The following is a 20,714-nucleotide window of genomic DNA, read 5'->3' on the forward strand; positions in this document are numbered from 1 at the left end:
TATGGTCAAGTCTTGGCTTTTTTGGAAGGAAAATCATCTCCACACTCAGTACACCTGTTTACAAACCAGAGCATTGGCACTTCTTTCCTTCCCCACCTGTTTATGCTTCCAAGGAAAGTGACCATGCCTCTGTGTAGGCATACAATGTAGGCTGTGCATAAATAGCACAAAGGGAACAAAGCATTGTGGGTGAACACAGGGCACCCTCATGACCCTCTGCTGGTCTAAATCCAAGAAGATGACCGTTAAAACAACAAACAGCTGGTATCCAGGACAAATAACACCCTCATGTGAACTGCCCAAGGAGTCAGGGTCTAGCAGGAGGGAGTGGGCACCCGGCCAGCAAATGCTCTGTTAGATAACACAGCTGTGATTTCAACACCAAGAGGATCTATTCACATTTAAAACTCAGAAATATCCCAATGTTTCTCTAGAAAGTCTGTAACTATAGAAAGCTGCTCATTTTTCCACACTCTTGCAAAAGCAGTGTTGGAGAAAACAAAAGTAGGAGAAGTGAAATTTCTTATTATTACAACAGTGTAATTTTTGCTAGGAACCTGGATGCCAAATCAAAAGGTTAAATGAAGCAAATTTTCCTTTGGCATGGAGTTGACCTAAGCCCTAATAGAAGGAAACTTCCCCTATTGAGCTCAGAATTGGGTTCTGAAAAGAACCTACCAGGCTGGTAGTTTTCTTCCTAGACCAAATCCCCTTACTCTCTACTGGGAAGTTGTACGGTCATATATGAAGAACTTTGTGCTGCGGTCCAAGACTAGAACCCTCCTCAGTTTTGTTTTGACACAAACTTAACAACTTCATTGGGTCCCTTCTTAAATCAGGACCCACTTGACAGCATTATTAAATATCAAATGAGATAAAGCATTTGAAACTTCAAGCATTTGGTTTGGCAAATGGGGTATTTTTATACATTATTCTCAGGTCATCCTCAAGGCATCCTAGAAAGGGAGGAATAACAAAGTATAGTAATTTTATTCATCTGCCACCATCTTTGAATTGAGGGGATGGAGGCTGGTGGAAATTTTGGGGGCTGGAAGTCGACTTGCAAGTCAACAAAAGTGTACGAAGCTTGGGGATATGTATTTCCTTGTAATTTTCTAAAACATCAAAAATGTTAAGTAGTTTAACAAACCACTTAAATTTACACACACAAATACACCAACATTACATAAAACTGGCATTGCCTGCAGCATAAAAACTATCACTTTCCCTTTCAGCCTGGGAGCAGCTGCTGTTCTAGAAATGTGGTGGACAGGACTCTACATCTCGATTTCTCCATCCTGAGACTGCTAAATCATTGCTGTCCAATATCACAAAATAGAAAGGGAAGAGTGGGATACACTGGGAAGACAGTTGAGGAGTAAAAAATTGAGTTTATGGCAACTTCATCCTTAAAATACACTTTTCCAAAGAAACAATGTTATCAATGTAGGTTCCATATGGTTGAAATAAACTTAATTGTCATTTTAACATAGTAAGAGCTAACTTGGCTTCCTGGGCTTACACTTATGCACAACTTACAATGTTGTTTCTACAAGGAAATGTATTCTGAGTTCCAAACAACTAATTTATATTTGTACTTCAGGAGCACAACCCATTTGTAAATAAAATTGTAGTGATTGTTTTCTTTAGATATTTTTAATGACCCAAGCAAACAAAAACTAAAAACCTGTAAATGATTCATTTGCAAGATCAATAATCGAATGATATGTGCAAATCTGTAGTGATTAAACTCATTTGCAAGATAAGCATTATGGTATTGACATTAGTGAAGATTTCAGATCAGAACTTGACCTGAAAGAAATTATGTGTAATTATACAGAATAACCAACATTCTATTGAGTGTAAAATCATAAGTGTAAAGTATTAACAAATTAACTAATCATCATGACAACTCCAAGAGGTATTATTATTTATATCCAATTTTAACAATAAAGAAACTGAGGCCAGGCATGGTGGCTCATGCCTGTAATCCCAGCAGTTTGGTAGGCCAAGGCAGGGGGATCAGCAGAGGCCAGCACTTCAAGACCAGCCTGGCCAACATGGTGAAACCCCGTCTCTTCTAAAAATACAAAAATTAGCCTGGCGTGGTGGCGGGTGCCTGTAATCCCAGTTACTCAGGAGGCTGAGGCAGGAGAATTGCTTGAACACAGGAGGTGGAGGTTGCAGTGAGCCAAGATTACACTACTGCACTCCAGCCTGGGCGACAGAGCAAGACTCTGTCTCAAAAAGAAAAAAAAGAAAAGAAACTGAGGCACAGAGAATTAAGTAATTTGTCCAAGGTCAAATGGGACCCCAAGGCATTCTGACACCTTTCACTTTTAATGTCCACATTATACTAAACATTTGTATTTGAAATATTTTGTATTTGGTTTTCCAAACCAAACTTTTTTTAATACATAACTTCCACTTTTTAGATACAGGCAGTACATGCGCAGGTTTGTTACATGGGTATATCTCATAATGCTGAGGTTTGGGATATGATCTATCCCATCATCAAAGTAGTGAACATAGTACCCAATAGTTTTTCAACTCTTGGTCCCCCCTTCCTCCTTCCCCCATCTAGTAGTCCTCAGTGTCTATTGTTCCCATCTTTATGTCCACATGTACCCAATATTTAGCTCCAACTTATAAGTGAGAACCTGTGGTATTTGGTTTCCTGAGTTAATTTGCTTAGGATAATGGCCTCCAGTTGTATCCATGTTGCTGCAAAGTACATGATTTAATTTTTATTTATGGCATCATAGTGTTCCATGGGGTATATGTAGCACATTTTCTTTATCCAGTCCACTATTGATGGGCACCTAGGTTGATTCCGTATCTTTGCTATTGTGAATAGTGCTGTGATGAACATAGGAGTGCATGTGTCTTTTTGGCAGAATGATTTATTTGCCTGTGGGTAAATACCCAGTAATGGGATTGCTGGGTAGAATGGTAGTTCTATTGTATAAGTTCTTTGAGAAAGCTCCAAACTGCTTTCCTGAGTGGCTGAATTAATTTGTATTCCCACCATCACTGTATAGGCGTTCCCTTTTCACCACAACCTTGCCAGCATGTTAATTTCTGATGTTTTAATAATACCCATTCTGACTGGTGTGAGATGGTGTCTTATTGTGGTTTTGATTTGTATTTCTCTGATGATTAGTGATGTTGAGCAATTTTTCATGTTTGTTGGTCACTTGTATGTCTTCTTTTGAGAAGTGTCTGTTCATGCCCACTTTTTAATAAGGTTTCTTTGTTGAACTGCAAAAAAGACTCTTTGAAAGGATTTACCTCTACATAAATAATGCGTATGCATTCAGTTAGTAGACAACTTTTAGTTGGTAGACAACTTTTAGGAGTTAAAATGTATAGCTAGTCCCATTTTACATTTTTGAAATTAAATATAAGGTAACCCAAATCAGATGCAGACAGCCTAGATATCTTCATTGCCATTGCACACAGAAAGTGGAAAAGCTACTTAATATCATCTGAAAATCTATACTATCAGAATTATTCTGGAAAAGACTGCTTCCAGAGAAGCTACAGGACAAACAAGAGAGAGAATGGGCTTTGTATTTGCAAAGCTGAGGTCGAAACTCAACTCTGCTACTTCTGGGCCAAATACGCTGAGCCTATTTTATCTTCTGTTTGATAAGGATAATCTTCATTTTGCAAGGCTGTGGGGAGACACACAATTATCATTAAGCAAGATCTCCCCAGGCCTATGAGTGAGAAGTTTGACCTCTGTCTCTTACCTCACAAAGGTGGAAGTTTCAGCACACATGAAAATACCTTGTAAAATGTAAGACTTTCCATCCAGTATTTTAAGTAGCTGAGCCAAAGCTAAAGTGAGTAGTAGCATTAGATACATAGCTGGGCTTGCAGGTAGGATGGCAGCTTCAGGTCCTCAGACTTTTCAAATGAGAATAGCCAGGCTCTTCTGAAGCACTCAAGGCTCTATTCTCTCCTCAGTCAGTGAATTAGCATACAACCCCTTTCCCTTCAAAGAGAAGTCAGCTCACATGAACAGAAGCGGGAGAGCACAGAACTCTCAACTACCAAGTGGTAGTTAATTTTAGGTACTTACTGTTCTCTTCAAAAATAATTGTATCCCCCTCCTTAACTATAGAAGAGAAATATGAAAAACATGCTAATGATCAGTGCAACTTCCGACTGTGGTGCAATAAAACTATGGCTTACAAGAACTCATCAGTTTATTTACTATTTAAATTTCTTTCACGACATACTGCCCATAGCCTGAAGGATTTTGGAAGAACTTGGAAATTCTAAAATAACAATTGGTGTTGAGCCATGCTAAGAGAATTTAGAAACTTTTGCAGACTCAAACCAGTTGGAAAGTGGAAGAGGTCTCCCCTCCTTGAGTTAGGGGCCCCCAGGAAGAAGTGCCCTGACTTCTTCCCAGGTGCAAACAAATCTGTGAAAATTTAGTAGTTCCAACAACATAAATAAACTGGAATCAAATGAGAAAAATCACAAATCTCAAAGAAGGCAAGTGAGAGGGTGAGGGGAGGAGTGTCTCAAGAAATAGAAATCAGGCTACATTTAAATTTTGGTTCTTATTTCTTTCTTACTGAAGATGCAGTCCCCTTAGACTGCCAGCAACTCCCAATAACACAAAGGTCCATTTCAGCTCTTATCCAATATTTACGGTAAAAGAATCATCTCAACCAAGCTCCTCATTGTACAGATGAGAATCTGATTCCCAGATCTCTGAACTTGATTCATTTTCCCATATGATTTGTCAGCGGGGATCTTACTCATGACTCAACTGGCTTATAAGGTACTTGAAAGTTGGAACGGTAGCATGTTTACTTTCATCCCATATGCAGCTCAGCTCATAGCAGAACAAGTATTGTCAGCTTGAGGAAAAGAATGTCCTGGCTGTCCACTTACAAGATTTTGAACAATTCTCTACAATTATAAAGATGATCAAGACCAGCCTGGCCAGCATGCTGAAACCCCATCTCTACCAAAAATACAAAAAAACCTGCCAGGCGTGGTGGCACATGCCTGTAGTCCCAGCCACCTGGAAGGCTGAGGCAGGAGAATGGCTTGAAGCTAGGAAGCAGAGGTTGCAGTGAGCCGAGATCATGCCACTGCACTCCAGCCTGGACGACAGAGCAAGACTCCCTCTCAAATAAAAAAAAACAAAGAACAAAAAAACAAGTATCCAAGTAATAAGAGCAGCAGCTATGGCATACCTAGGAAAATACGAAGAGATGCTTTCAAGGACCCACGACGCTACCCAGCAAAGCCTACAGAGTGGAATCTTCCAATCACTGGAGACAGCCAATAAAGCTGATGGCCTGATCCCAACAATGTCTGCTCGGGGTCATGCCCTTGAGCACATGGCGGCCCTGGGATGATTTATGGTAAGGATATTGCACCAGACCTCAACCCCAAGCAACTGAAGAAACAAGAGGAAAGTCAGGATATCACTTTCAGCTGATGAATACTAAGTAGCTTAATATTATTGAAGCATTATCCAACAACAGAGGCCACCTTGCAAAGGACAACTTTTAAATATAAATGACGGTGCTTATCGGAATTTGTGCATCAATTTGGACTGAAAGCCAAGAACAAATGATCTTTTACTAGCGCATGCCCTGGGAAACTTTTTTACCCTGATTCAAGGATGTAAGAACTTGTTCAAATGTTTTTGGATCTGACATGGCTTATAATGCCTGCATGCTTTCAAAACTATATTATCATCAAGTGAGCTGGGAAATACCACATACTTGTATCCTTGATGATGTGGTTTAATGGGGACACAGAATGTAGGAGGCACAGGGCTGGACGTCTTATATTCCCATATACTCCTTATGACCGATATTCCAAATTGTGTCTTTTAATACAGCTAAATATGCTAAGATCATTTGTTTAAAGATCTGTATCATCTGTTCAAACATTTTTACTTGTATAAGAGGCTGTTGTAATTAGCAAGAAATAGTACCAATATTCGAATACCTTTACACTTAGGAATCATTCTTACAGAAAACGAAGGCAACTATTTTATTAGAAAACAAAGGCTACATGTTAATACATCACCAGATACGACAATGCTTACCAAAGAACTGTAAAAAATTGGTCTAAAAACAGAAAAAAGCACAATGACAGACACATGGTATAGCACACCTCTAGGAAGCCTGCAGCCCTAATTGGAAATAAACACATACCCACACACACATATGTACAGGTTACATAAGCAAAGATGTCTAAAACAGATTGCAAGAGAAAGATAAACACTCCTACATGTATATGTGTGCACATTTTCCTTAAAAACACATAACATGCTTTTCCTTCATTTTACTCAGCTCTGAGAAATTCCCGATACAAAACTATTCCATGCCTAATACTACAGATAGAATATCATAAAGCAAAAGTCTACATTTTCCTAGGAGCTGTTAATTAGAAGAATAAAATGTGTTTTGCATTTTTTTAGTGTAAAATCCACATACAAACAGAGATTGTTATACAGTGCTTGTCATTTTAATTGTAACATATTACCAAAAAGCTTTATATACATAGCTTTATACTATTTACATTACAGTAGAGGAATGTCAATGCTAACAGGTGATCAGTGCTTCCAAACTTTTTCAATACCTACACATGGGAGATCTAAAGAGTACAATATATTTAAGACTTCTAAGGAATTGTTTTCTCCTCACTAATAAAGCATGCCCTGACTAAAGAGAAGTCCTGTAGGCACAGCCTTATCTATTCAATGACTGGCACCTCCCAGGGGTACTGACACACAAAGTGCCTTCACTGGACCTTACAGTTCTCACTGCCCTTGGACTCCAGTCCAGCTTTGGGGCTGGGGACAAGTCGGCCTCGCTTGACCCTCAGGCCCTCTCTGGGGCTGTCAGTCGGACTTCTCTCAGGAAGATTATTGACTGGGACGGATTTCGTGGTGGGTTCTCGGAGGATGGTGCCTGAATCTACTGGGCTCTGCTGAGCAACTTTGACCTGCAACACAAACATCTCTGTTAGAGGTTCAATCACATTCACATTTCCACAACATGAAAAATAAAGCACTATGTCACTAAGTTTTAAATTAAGTTCTTCTTCTCTAGGAGTTATATATAATTGTAGTATTTCCTCTTCCTTGAGAACAGGCCCCATCTGACAGAGAACTTAGGAGGATACCAGGTACAACCTCTAACCAGTCATCAGACGTCCCTTGGCACCTCTGATGGCAAAGACTATGCCCTATTTACCTATGTATCCCTAGAGCCCACAACATGCTTGACCACATGGTACACATCCAGTGAATTCCTAAGTGAAAAACCTGCCTCTGTGGTCCTAACTAGCCATTCCTGTTGTTTAAAACAAGTGTAACCCAAATGAGTAATACTACCTCCACAGGGTGGAAAATTTTAAAATGACCGAGGACCTGTTCAGGGTATTTTAATCATTCTCCCTTTATGGCTGGCTGTTTCCATATTGAATTTGGACTAGAGCAGAAGGGCAGCTATCTAACAATAAAGTCCGGAAAGAATAAATCCCCTCTCAAACATCCTGCCTTTTAAAGGAAAGAGATATCTCAGAAAATTTGAGACTTTAAGTAGATAAGAGAGTAAGGTAACTGGTGAGTGAAGATTTTTTGAAATTCGGTCAGGCTTAGTGGCTCACATCTATAGTCCCAGCTACTCAGGAGGCTGAGGCAAGAGGACCGCTTGAGCCCAGGAGTTTGAGGCTGCAGTGAGCCGTGATAGTGCCACTGCACTCCAGCCTGGGGGACAGAGCAAGATTAAAAAAAAAAAAATGGAAATTTATATAGTAGTGAAAAAAGATACACGGTCAAAAAAGAGAAAAAAGTGCAAGAAAAATGAAGTATAGGAAAGCTTCACCTAACCAAAGTTAAAGGCAAGAGTGGAAGATTCAAGTAGGAAGATCTTTCAAAGAGAAAGGAGAAGGGCCTCTTGCATAATGGACACAAGGATCTGTGTCCAGCACAGTTGCTGGGAAGTAACTACGTGACAGACACTCCCTGAGCAACTGACTTCCAGGGATCTCCTTCTGATGCAAGAAGAAAAGGGAATGGAAATTATTTTCCCATTTATATTCTTTCCATAGGAAGCATGTGGTTTGAAAAAGGCAGTTAAATACTTTTCATTACATGAAACATAGTAAATCTGGCCAACAGATCAAATCCCAGGAAAGCTCACTTCTCCCTCAGAGTGTGTCCAGGACACTGAAAAGACGCAGCCTTGGAAGGTCAGGACTTAATGGAAAATTACCATCCATGGAAAGTTGAAGGAAAAAAATAAAACAAAGTTTTGCTGGTACTTTTTTTTTTTTTTTTTAAAGAGAAATAGTGATTCCAAAGACAAGGTTTCCCTGGAACCCACCAGATGTACAAGAAACAAATCTTTAGGTTTGCCATTTAAAAAGAGAGAGACAGATAGCCCATAGGAAACAGAAAGTTTGAGCCTATAAGACTCTTTATCCCAATCAAATGGCTAACGTCCACTCTTTCTGGCTTCTCCCCTCTAGACTCAATTTCTGATACTGAATTGAGGACACTGTAGCTGTGATCAGAATTTAAACTGTGGATTTGACCCTCCTGTTGGTTAGTTAGCTTCAGAATGGTCTATAACCAGACAAAGTCAAATTCACCAAGTATTTAATCTATTAAGATAGTACATCCTCCTAGAATAACACAGGGGAGGGAAAAAAATAGTGCAAGCATACCCTAATTGTCTCATAAATGATTCTGCAGTAGCAACAGAGAGAGGGCAAATATGCAGATAGTTCAGTGAAAATGACCCTCACAAGTAGGAAAAAATGCAAGATCCCCACAAAACTAACACCACCATCCACGATGGGCTCTACAGCTTACTGGCCGGTCCTCTGGAACTGATCACAAAGCCCAGGTTCAGGAGATCAGGTCTACAAGCGCTGTCTCCCTTGTTCCCAACAAACGAGGGGTTCCTGAGCTAATCCATCCCAGTGACATAATAGAGAATGATCCTTACCTCATGTGCATTTTGCCAGTTTTTTCCCCTTTGAACTTGTCAGATGTTACTAAAGGTCTTGCTAAATGACCTAGGAAACTGTCTCTCATAACCCAGCCAGTCACCTCAAAGGAGAACTCACAACCCTGAGTTTCTAAGCAACTGCTTTGGGAAATAATACCTCATTCTAGATTCTTAAAACTAAGTGATGTAATACGCTTAACAGATGAGGCAGCAAGCATTTTACAGGGCAACTCAGAAAATGCTGAATTAAATTAAAAATTACTGGGCTAGGTTTTGAAGAGTTTGAATCTAATCATGAATTCTCCTATAACTGCTCTCAAAAGGTCCCCCTCCTCATTTGCAAGTGCACAAAATTGCTTAGCCATTCATAACTGCTGGTGCCTACTGAACAGCATGTAGCTAATGCACTGAACAAAATCTGCAGAAACCATGGTTACTACTCCCTACTCAGCAGATTCAACAGCAGTGAGGAGAGCAGGCCCCCTAGCGTGCAAAGCTCTTTTTCCTAGATAGTAAGTCTGAACGCCGCATGCAAACTGCTTTTACCATCAGTTCTTCGCAACAGAAAAAAAATGACTCTGAGACCATTTCCTAGCATGCCTTTATAAACATCTATTAATGCAATCACTTCAGGACATTCACAGTTCCATTCATTCAGTGAATATTTGTTGAATGTCAGACACTGCATTAGACATAAACTATAGATGTAATCAGTAACCTCACAGAACTCAGATTGCAAATCAGAAGACAGATATTTAAACAAGAGATTACAATAAAGTGAGCTGCCTAAAGACAGCGGAGGCATAGAGTACCAGCTATATGTCATGGTTTTCTGTTCTAAGAGAGTCAGACAAATACTTCATTTGATCTCCATAAGTGTGAGACAAACAGGAATGGATGTTACTTTTTACTGAGGTTTGGGAAAGGGTGGCTCCCAGTCACCCTTCTAAGAAAATGGTATGGCCCATATCAGGACCCTAAACCTGACTCCTCCTGTATTCAGTATCCAGTGGATATCTTGTAGTTGACAGCTTTGGACAAGCTTGGTAGCTCCACTGTTTAGGGGCACTAGTTGCTTAAAAGAGAAGCTGTTCTCATGTTCATTGGAAAGTCAGTATATTCAGTATATTAAATATATATTCTCCAGTATATACTTCAGTATTTTGTTGTTGGCAGCATGCAAAAGTTAAATCCAAATGTGAGTAACAGAGAATTTGGTAGGGGAGGGGAGAAAAATTTGCACAAAATGGTAGACTATTTCTAATAAGAGTAACAAATGGGTCCACTTTAGTGAAAGAAAATCTCAGAGCATTCTTCTTCATACTTGAATAAAAATTTTATTATAATGTATATGATGAACAAATTTATTACTAAGCATAACTCCTTAATGCTTATAGCTCTTACACATCAACAAAAAGAAATTTGCGAATCTGTTGTTGTGATGTTTACATCAAGAAATCTAAATATATTGTACTCTTTAGATCGCCCACGTGTAACCACCAATGTGTTCATATTTGGTATCCCAAATCCTAAGAACGTGCTTGCTCACTTATGAATTATCACATTACACAAATAGGGGTTATTACACTTTCAAAGCTTTGTTTTCTGGTTCAAGGTTATCAGCTCGCATACTTGATCAAACTCTGACAAGTGAGCAATCAAGGTAAAATCACAGACTGTTCAAACTCTTTGAAGCTATTCCAGCAACTTCCAAAAATATCCCCCTAGTCCCCAGTCTGAGAAACACTGGTATCGTAGAAAGATCAAGACTGTGGAGTTGAGAGGAAGTAGGGGTTCACACTGGGAGGTTAAATCTTTATGAGTCTCACGTTCTTCACTCTTTTATAATACCACTTACTGTGAGAGTTCAATAAAATGAGAAAGATAAATAAAATGCATATACTTTGCATACTTAAATGGTAGCTGCTGGTATGGATCATAGTAACAGGAATAAAGATCTGTTAAGCAAATATTCTCTAAGCTCTACATAACATTTTCTGGGATGTTGTAGGGTACACAGAAGTCACTAAGATCCTGTTGTATCCTCAACAATCAAAATAGAGAGATCTATAAACAGAGTTCCTTTCCTTAGATATCTATTGAAATATGTGCTTTTTTTTTTTTTAAGAAAGTAAAGGATTAATAAAAACAATAAAGAATTAGCAGCTGGGGGCAGATAAGTGAGAATAAAGTTTGAAACAAACAATGACTAATACCAGTGGCGAAAAGGAAAATTACCTCTTCAAATCCTTCATCAGTAACGCCTGAAACTTTCTTAGAAATCCACTGAGTTTTGATGTAACAATGCCATTTTCCATCAAACTACATATAAGTGGCCTGTTGACTCAAGGATGAGATCATGTACCCTGATACTGTAATGCTCACCCGGTCACTTGCTCACTACTGACTGACTTACACCACACCAAGAAGGTCAGACTTTTTGAAAGCGCTCCTGAATCGGGGGTGCAGTGCCCAATCCTCACCCAGGTACTACTGCAATTTTCTGGATCTCAAACAGTAGACGGATGTTGACAGTAGTTTACCTTTTGTGATCTGCTGCCACCAGCTGTTGGTTTGGAGGACTCTGCAAGATTTTCTTTGCCGAGACTCAGTGGGGATAGCGCTAACTTCTGTGCAGCCAGGCGGGGGCTGGTCCGAGTTGCCATGGTTGTTCTTCGCAGGATATATGGGCTAGTCTTTCCTGTCGGGATGTCAGCAAACCCTAAGGGCAAAAAAAATAACTGTCAGCACTGCTAGGTCCAATTCTATCTACAGTGGAAAAGATATTCATTAGGTGGTTTTAACAAGGATAATGCAAACTCCAAAAAATACTTTGTCCTAGCCACTGTGGTCAATGGATTACACTTCACAGTTGCCCTGGGAGTCACCAAATTGAATCAAATAACTAACAGGTTTTCTCTTATTAGAAACATAGAAAACAACAATAGGAGAAGAAGGGGAAAATAACACTACACAGAAAAAATTTTTTCTGCTTCTATCTTCTATGTAGATGTTTTATTTTGCATTTTTCTAAGATCTAAAGAATGCCAGCAGGCCTTATTGTAAAATTGGGTTGGGGAAAAAAGGAGGGTATAATGGAAAAATAAAAGATAAAGAAAAAAAGAAAGGGAAAGGGGGGAAATGTAAAATGGTAACAGCTACTTCAGGCCAGCACTCTCATGTAGGTGGGAGGAGAGAAACTGACCTTTCTAAAGGTGATTTCACACTCACTCGCGTTGTCTCTTTCCACAGAAGGAAGTGACATGACTTTGGATGACCCAGGAAAGAAAGTCAATCCCAGGGATACTAAGAGTTAGTGTATCAACACACACTCCAGAACTGCATTCAGGGCTAACTAAAGCAGCATTTGTTTTTGTTTTTTACACTTTAACTACATATAAAAATTACCAGTGAGAGATAGATAACTATTTTTGGGCTAGAGTTACTCAGAACAATGCTTTTCAAACCATCAATGGCAAAGAATCAGTTTTGATATTTGGGGGCAGAGGGGGTTCGAAGAATTTCCAATCTGCTGTGGAATAATATTTTTGTATAATATAATGAGAACAAATCAATAGAAAACATGATATGTGCTTGGATGTTACAAAAATATCAAGTTGCTATGAAAATTTCTAAATTCCTACTTAATTACAATACATTGTTTCAGTTGGGAACCAATAACAAACAGTTCCTAGAATGGCACCAGTCCTTGGGCCAGACTTGGGGGAAAACCAAGATTAAAACAACAAAACAAAAACAAAACAAAGTGTAGTCAGTGGCTCCAGCCAGGGGGCCAGCATCACAGGGTGCACCCTCCAGCTCACCTGCTAGCTGGGTCAGACATGACCAAAGGGTAGGAAACTCTGACGGGCGTCCTTAATTTAATGATTTTTTTCAGCATTCAAATAACAAATTCCAAACAGATTTTAGACAGTCATTTTTCCAATCTACCAGCTCTTTTGTTAATGTGACACAAGTAATTAGATCCTAGAGGAAAATATATGCCTCATCCATTTAAAAGCAGACTATTGCTTATGAACGTCAATGAGATTATTGCACAATAATGTAAAAAAGCAAATACTTTTGTCTTTTTATATGTGAACCATTATATGGAATTTCAAAAGAACACAAATAATTTTGTTTTTAAATTAGGCATACCTTTCTTTACAACTTCTGGAAGTCCCTCTGGCTCAGACTCAGTACCTTCCATGTCTTCTGCAGGGTGAATACCACTCATGACTGCTTTCTTGCTTTTTTTAGAAAAGCTCTCTGGGGTAGCAGGTGTTGGTCCTCTACCATTCTCCCATATTCCACTGGATCTTTGCCTCTTGCCTGAAGCTTTATTTTGGCCAGATGATAACCTCTTTTCAGTAACAGAAGGGATTGGAGATGGTCCTGGAACAACTGGATCTAGCAAAGGAGACCCTCGGGAATCTTGTTTAGATTGCTGTGAACACAGATGGGCCACTTGTGTCTCTAACATCTCTTTAGCTTTCTCTAACTTTTCATGGCTTATAAGCAAGGAACAGTACTTATCCAAGTATTCATCTGCCTCCTTGGTTTTTTCTTCAAGAGTTTCTTTCAATTCTTTGATCTCAGTTGTTAATTCATCGACCTTGGTATCCATAACAGTACCTGTCCAAAGTAAAGCAACACATCATGTGCAACTTGATGCTTCTCTAGTTAACAATGGGCATCGTGAAGCAGATAATCTTAGACGTGTTCTTTCTTTGATTTTTTTTTTTGAAGAGGTTGGGGAGATATATCTGTATATGTTCTTATAGTTCAAACAACTTTTGTTCGGGAGGTATATCATATCAAGGCAGATATTCTAGTCCTGTGACACTCATTGGGACAGCTTAAATAAAATCCACCAAAGTCTCAAACTCGTATTTCAGCCAACTCGTTAAACGTTCTTGCAGCGTCAGTTATATCCAATCAAATAAATTCATTTTTTTACATCCTTATTTTCCCCAGTCCATTCTGTCTACCATAAGTGGATGAACAGAAGTCAGCAAAGATTATGAAGCTTCTGTTGTATGGCTTTGGGAGACAAGATTCTAACAGATGACCAGGCAAATCCAAAAAAACACTCTGAAAGCATCTGAAGGCAATGGAGGGTCTGATGAAAAAGGGTTTGGGGGAACACTATAAAGGTGGGAATCTTGGTCAACTTGTAGCTGCCATGGGTGTATTAAATCCATTAGAAAAATCCCCTGAAGCCCCAATCTACCCTGAGCACTGTTTCCAACAGGGAAGACTGTTGACCCACATCCTGCTACACTACAGACCAGAGAAGCCAGTCAGATTATGCTTGTCATCCTCTATCCACACAGTAAGCACATGCCACTCCAGGGGTATAAGTGGATAAAAGTGACAAGGAGAGTTATCATTTCTTTCCTTTTCTATTTTGCCTGCACAACTAAAAATATGCCTCCCACCCTCACCCGTTCCCTTTAGTTGACCCATACGAATGGACTGAGGATAACCAGAATCAGCTATTTATAAATTACCAAAGCCAATTCTGATGCCAATCTATTGACAAAGAAACCACGTAACTGGACATCGACATAAAAAACTCTTCTTAGAATGGCTCATTAGCAAAAAGTACCACCAGTTTTTTCCATGTTTTATAGAATGGAAGATGCGATAATTCTATTTCAAAATGGCTTCATTCAGGCCAGGCATGGTGGCTCCTGCCTGTAATCCCAGCACTTTGGGAGGCCAAGGTGGGCAGATTGCTTGAGCCCACAAATTCAAGACCAGCCTGGGCAACATGGCAAAACCTTGTCTCTACAAAAAATACAAAAATTAGTCGGGCGTGGTGGCGCCTGTCTATTGTTCCAGCTACTCGGGAGGCTGAGGTGGGAGGATCGCTTTGAGGTCGAGGCTGCAATGAGCCATAATGGCACCGCTGCACTCCCACCTGGGTGACACAGCAAGACCCTGTCTCAAAAACGAAACAAAAAAAGGCTTCATTCTGAGTCCTATAATGATCCCAAGATAAGCACAAAATTCAGAAATTGGAAAATGGATTAATGGTAAAAAATCAGCACTCAGTAATAGAACACAGCAATAAAAATAGTTCCTATGCACACACACCATATGTTATTTCACTATTGGAAAAGAGTTCTGGCTAGTTGATGTGCCCCAGTTAACACCCACCTGTTTTCTGCTTCTCCTGTGCAGCTTGAAGTTGAGAGAGTTCTTTCTGCAGTATCTCCTTTTCCTCTTCCAGCTGTTTACAGGATTTGATCAACAACTTCATTTTCCCCTGGGCACGTTCATTTTCCTTCTTCAACTGATTTACATATTTTAGATTGTCCATCTACAAAATAAAAGTAATTCCATTTAAAACCTTGAATTTCTTTTTATAAGCATATGGAAAAATAATTATGAGATATAAGATTCATATATTGTAAATTTAAGAATTATTAGATTCAATACAAAACATCTAAAGATGCACAAAACCATTCACCTTCTCTACTCAGTTTCCTAAGTCCCCCCAACTGACAATGTGGTTTTGTCATTCTCTTTCTTAGTATCACAAGTATAAACTACGGTTCCTGAGATATCTATTAAGTGCCCACTATGTCTGTATTTATCCAGTGGGAATCGCATTGGATTACTGGACAGGGAGACAAGGAACATATTCTTGGTGAGTCCAAAATTCTCAATGACAGAATTGTGTTCCCATTTGTAATCACACTGTTACAGTTTCAATACCTGCCTTGGTATTTGTTTTAGCCATACCAAGTGAAGGCCAAATGATATTCTAGCTCACTATACAAATTTAAATTTCATTGTGGCTCGAGTAGAAAGACAACAGAATGATGGGAGAATTGTGTCCTCATACGCTTCTCAGTGGTACAAGTTCACATTCTTATTCACAATTCCCAAATCAAAAAAACAGAACTATGAAAATGATTTAGAGGCAAAATCCAACCTGAATAGATATAAAGGTGTTCATGTCTTTATTAATTAATTAATTTACTTATTTTTAAGACAGGATCTCCCTCTGTCACCCAGGCTGGAATGCAGTGGCACCATCATGGCTCACTGTGTGACCTCCTGGGCTCAAGCAATCCTCCCACTTCAGCCTCCCGCATAGCTGGGACTATAGGTATGTGCCATCACAACCAACTATTTTTTTTTTTTTAAGAGATGAGGTCTCACTATGTTGCCCAGGCTGGTCTCAAATTCCTGGCCTCAAGTGATCCTCCTGCCCTGGCCTCCCAAAGTGCTAGGATTCTAGGCATGAGTCACCACACCTGGCCCAGTATGTATAGTCTCTATTTATCCTGCCTTGTGAGAGTATCCACACATTTTGCTGCAGAAATATGAATTTGATTATGCAATATTATAGCAGATCCCACTGGGATATTATATATGGCATATGCATTACATTATTAAAATGCAGAATTCTAAAACCATCTGATATGGCATCATGAATTTCCAAAGGAAGACCAAACAGCAGCAGGAGGAGGAGGGGGAACGAGGATGGCGGACGGAGAAGAACCCAGTACCATATTCATGTTGCAAGTAAACGTTAGAGCTTGGATCTCATCTTTGTATATTTCATCTTGAAATTATTTATTAGCAATGTTGCAGTAAACCTTACCCTTTCAGAACTCGCGACTTCTGATTCCAATCACAAATGCATTCAAGACCCATTTAATTCTATTTCAACAGTGCTACTTCCTTCTATTATTAAACCCAACATCTCATTTTGTAGCAGCAGAACATTATTAATTATTGTGATTTTGAATTTTACTACTTTGTATTTAATTGGTAAATTTCCTTTACCTTGATAGTTGTAATAAGAGCCATAAACATAATAAATTTATACCTAGTTTTCTGTTTGTATATATTCAATTAATCTCAAAATTTTAAAAATATAATCGTCTTCTAAGTAAAATATTTGCTGGAAGATATTTATTATCCAGGTTCATTATTATACACTGTGGGTATTTATCTTATGAAAAATATCTGTAGGAATGAAAACACCTCCTTTTCCAAGTAGAATTACAGTGGTACCATCTTGAGACTAGCAATCCTGAGACTAGGGTTCACCTTCATTGTTCCTAAAAAAAAAAAAAAAGTTCTATGATCCTTGCGTGAAGAGGAAGAGGAAAATATCCACACGTCTGCCTGACCAAGGTGCTCTGCCACACTTTGATCTCCCCGTAAGCCACAGGAAAGTGAGTATGGTGACAGTGAAGTTGGAGACAGCTCATTCAAGATTTGGTATTGCCCATCAGACTGTTTTCTATAGCTTAAGAAGCCTGCCCTCATCTGCTGTGTGGCTGGATCTTCAAATCTATCTCAAGAAGTCTTTAACATCCTCTAGTTTGAGAGGATGCATGAGGCAATGGATAGCTTATTCCAGCTATGAGACTGTAGGTGACCCACTGATTTTTTTTAAAGATAACTCAGCAGAGAACTGATGAATGACATCATTTTTGACTACCAAAAATTTTCATAAAATGAAAATGAAAACATTTAATGCTATACCATTAAAATCACTACCACCTGTATAAACCATTCGAAATCATGAAGCAAATTAAAGTGAACATACCTTGGTTTTCTTCAATTCTTCCAAAATCTGAGTAGTAGCTTTCAATGAATTATTGAGCTCTTCTTTACTAGACTTTAAAAGGTCTATCTCCAGCTTCTGTGAACTGAGACATTCTTCTTTAGAAGTCAATTTCTCTCGGTATGTCTGGATTTCTACTTCATACTAGAGCAAAACAAACAAAAAAAACCAAAATGTTACTTTAGCCAGGAGGCACAGCTAAAAAAACATAGTAAGAAAAACAAAAAACGGCTGGGCGCAGTGGCTCACACCTGTAATCCCAGCACTTTGGGAGGCCAAGGTGGGCAGATCACGAGGTCAGGAGTTCAAGACCATCCTGGCCAACGTGGTGAAACCCCGTCTCTCCTAAAAATACAAAAATTAGCTGGGCGTGGTGGCAGGCGCCTACAATCCCAGCTACTCGGGAGGCTGAGACAGGAGAATTGCTTGAACCCAGGAGGCGGAGGCTGCAGTGAGCCAAGATTGTGCCACTGCACTCTAGCCTGGGTGACAGAGTAAGACTCAGTCTCAAAAAAAAAAAAAAAAAAAAAAAGAAAAACAAAAAAAAACCCCTGCCTTTCCAAGGACTATTTCGACTTTGCAACTCTCCTATTATTCTACTCCAAAATGGAAATATACCTTTTTAAAAAATCAACTGGGCCAGGCGCAGTGGCTCACGCCTGTAATCCCAGCACTTTGGGAGGCCGAGGTGGGCAGATCACAAGGTCAGGAGATCGAGACCACCCTGGCTAACACAGTGAAAACCCATCACTACTAAAGATACAAAAAATTAGCCGGGCGTGGTGGCGGGCACCTGTAGTCCCAGCTACTCGGGAGGCTGAGGTAGGAGAATGGTGCAAACCCGGGAGACAGAGCTTGCAGTGAGCTGAGATCATGCCACTGCACTCCAGCCTGGGTGACAGAGAGAGACCCCGTCTCAAAAAAAAAAAAAAAAAAATCAACTGATAAAATAAGAGAGGGACCTGGGGAAAAGATCGTGAAGTTAATGTAAGACCTTTTATAAGATTATATAGCATAGTAATAACCCAGAATATTGATTTTTTTTTTGGAAAAAAAAAAAAGCCTTACCATGATCAAAATACACTCTCCAGCTCCCCTAGTAACCAAACCCCACATTTCACCTGTTTGTTTGTGTCCAAAAGCAAAGCCTGGTGTTTCTTTTCAGCTTCATGAAGCCGTAGCTGATATTCAGCTATTTCCTCTCTCACTTTCCCTTCCTTTTCCACCTGGTCTTTGTGCATGCAATCTAGGCTCTTCTTCAATTCACTATTTTCTAGTGTGAGCTCCTTCAATTGATCCTAAACAGAAAAATAATAAAATCATAATAGCACCTCCTCATAATTAAGAACCTGGAAATATTTTTAGGAAATAATGTGTACTGTGTGGAAAAAAAATGTTTATGGGCAAGATAAAATCTGTACAGAATAGTGCTATAATCCTTAGCAATGTATTCACTTTTAATTGTGACTTCACCTCCAATAACACTTTCCTCTGCTCCAGCCCAACCACCTCGCAAGGTCATATCCAGAGACCACAGAAACTCTGAAACCTTGAATTCAATTAAACCACTCTGGGACCACACCTTCCTATGCTTCCAACCTTGTTTATTAAAGTACTTCCATTGCAATAATTCCTGACTTCATCAACAGAACCACTACCATCTTCACACCAAATCCCCTCCGGACTTGCATTTTCTTCCTTGACCAGCTTAGACTCCAGTTCTGTCACTATAAGAATTTCCTTCCAAATGCCCTCCAATCTTTTGCCCCGTCCCTTCACTGTGAAGAACTGGCCAAACTCCAACCCTGGAAGCATTTGTCTTCTCCGTGCCTGACCCTGAGTAGCTGTCTCTGTATGTGTTTCTGTATGTGTGGTGTCTACTTCCTCATCTCCAATTCTTTAACCTGCTCCAATCAATTGGTCCCAGCTCTTCCTAAAAAAGCTTTCCATGGCATCATCAACCTCCACGCTGCAAATTAAAGGCACACTCTTCTAAGCTCATCTCAATCGATGTCTAAGTAGTATCTGGGGCTGCTGACCACTCCTTCCTTCTTTTGTTTTTTGTTATTATTGTTGTTGTTGTTGTTTGGTTGGTTGGTTGGTTTGGCTTAGTTTTCTTGAGACAGGGTCTCACTATGTTGCCCAGGCTGGAGTGCGGTGGCACAATCATGGCTCACTGCAGCCTCAATCTCCAGGGCTCAGGTGATCCCCCACCTCAGCCTCCCAAGTATGTGCCACCACGTCTGACTAATTTTACTGTTTTTTTGTAGAAACAGAGTTTTGCCATGTTGCCCAGGCTGGTCTTGAACTTCTGGACTCAAGTTATCAGCCCACCTCGGCCTCCCAAAATGCTGGGATTACAGGCATGAGCCACTATATCCAGCCACTCCCTCCTTCTTGAGACATTCCTTCCTCTTGATTTCCAGAACATGAGACCCCCCTGGGTGTTTGCCTCATCAAGCCTTCTCTCTGTCTTCTTTGCTGGCTCTTCTTCCTCCATCTCACCTTGTGTGCTAGAGTTCCTCCAGGCTAGGCCCTGAGCCGCCTTCTCTTCTCCATCATTTTCTACCATTCCCATAATTTCTAAATACTCCCTATATGTTGAACTAGCCAAGTGAATATTCCCATCCCAAACCTTTCCCACCCCCTCCATACCCTTCCTACCCCTCCAATCTTTGTGCATGTCATTTTCCATCTGGCTCCAGCCACAATGGCTTCCTTTCAATTTCTAAAAAAAATACAAAGATCTTTCTAGTCCCAGAGCTTTGACCACACTGCTCTCTAGACCTAGAAGCCTCCCCCAGACTGCCTGGTCGTTGCATAGCTGACTCGTCATCTTGCAAGTGACATCTGCTGACCACCCTATCTAAATCTGCTGACCACCCTATCTAAATTAGGTTGTTTCCTACCCTGATATCCCCACATCCCAATTATTCCACAGCAAAGAATCTTATTTGTTTCCTTTATAGTATTTATCCGCTTATTTGTTACATGTTGCCTATTTCATGATTTAGTATGTGTCTAGACTGTAAGCTGCATGAGTGCAGGAAACACAGGATAGGTATGGTTCAATAGTCTATCCCCTGACCTTACTAGCACTTATTATTTAGAGA

The 20,714-nt window shown here is 39.8% G+C and overlaps 1 protein-coding gene across 2 annotated transcripts in view; it reads right to left on the minus strand.

The window, feature by feature from the left end:
• Positions 1 to 6,003: 6,003 nt before the first annotated feature.
• Positions 6,004 to 20,714, minus strand: part of CENPF (centromere protein F) — a 61,164-nt gene continuing 46,453 nt past the window's right edge. The window contains exons 15-20 of one of the 2 annotated variants that reach the window (XM_003814155.5): positions 18,723 to 18,899; positions 17,584 to 17,745; positions 15,171 to 15,333; positions 13,164 to 13,640; positions 11,549 to 11,727; positions 6,004 to 6,990 (exon numbers count right to left, since the gene is read on the minus strand). In XM_003814155.5, the coding sequence (XP_003814203.4) occupies positions 6,787 to 6,990; positions 11,549 to 11,727; positions 13,164 to 13,640; positions 15,171 to 15,333; positions 17,584 to 17,745; positions 18,723 to 18,899 (1,362 nt within the window). In that variant the 3' untranslated portion in view covers positions 6,004 to 6,786. The remainder of the gene's footprint in view (positions 6,991 to 11,548; positions 11,728 to 13,163; positions 13,641 to 15,170; positions 15,334 to 17,583; positions 17,746 to 18,722; positions 18,900 to 20,714) is intronic. The other variant, XM_034946846.3, reaches the window with a different exon arrangement.

The sequence above is a fragment of the Pan paniscus genome, chromosome 1 (genome assembly GCF_029289425.2).
Source record: "Pan paniscus chromosome 1, NHGRI_mPanPan1-v2.0_pri, whole genome shotgun sequence".
NCBI lineage: Eukaryota > Metazoa > Chordata > Mammalia > Primates > Hominidae > Pan > Pan paniscus.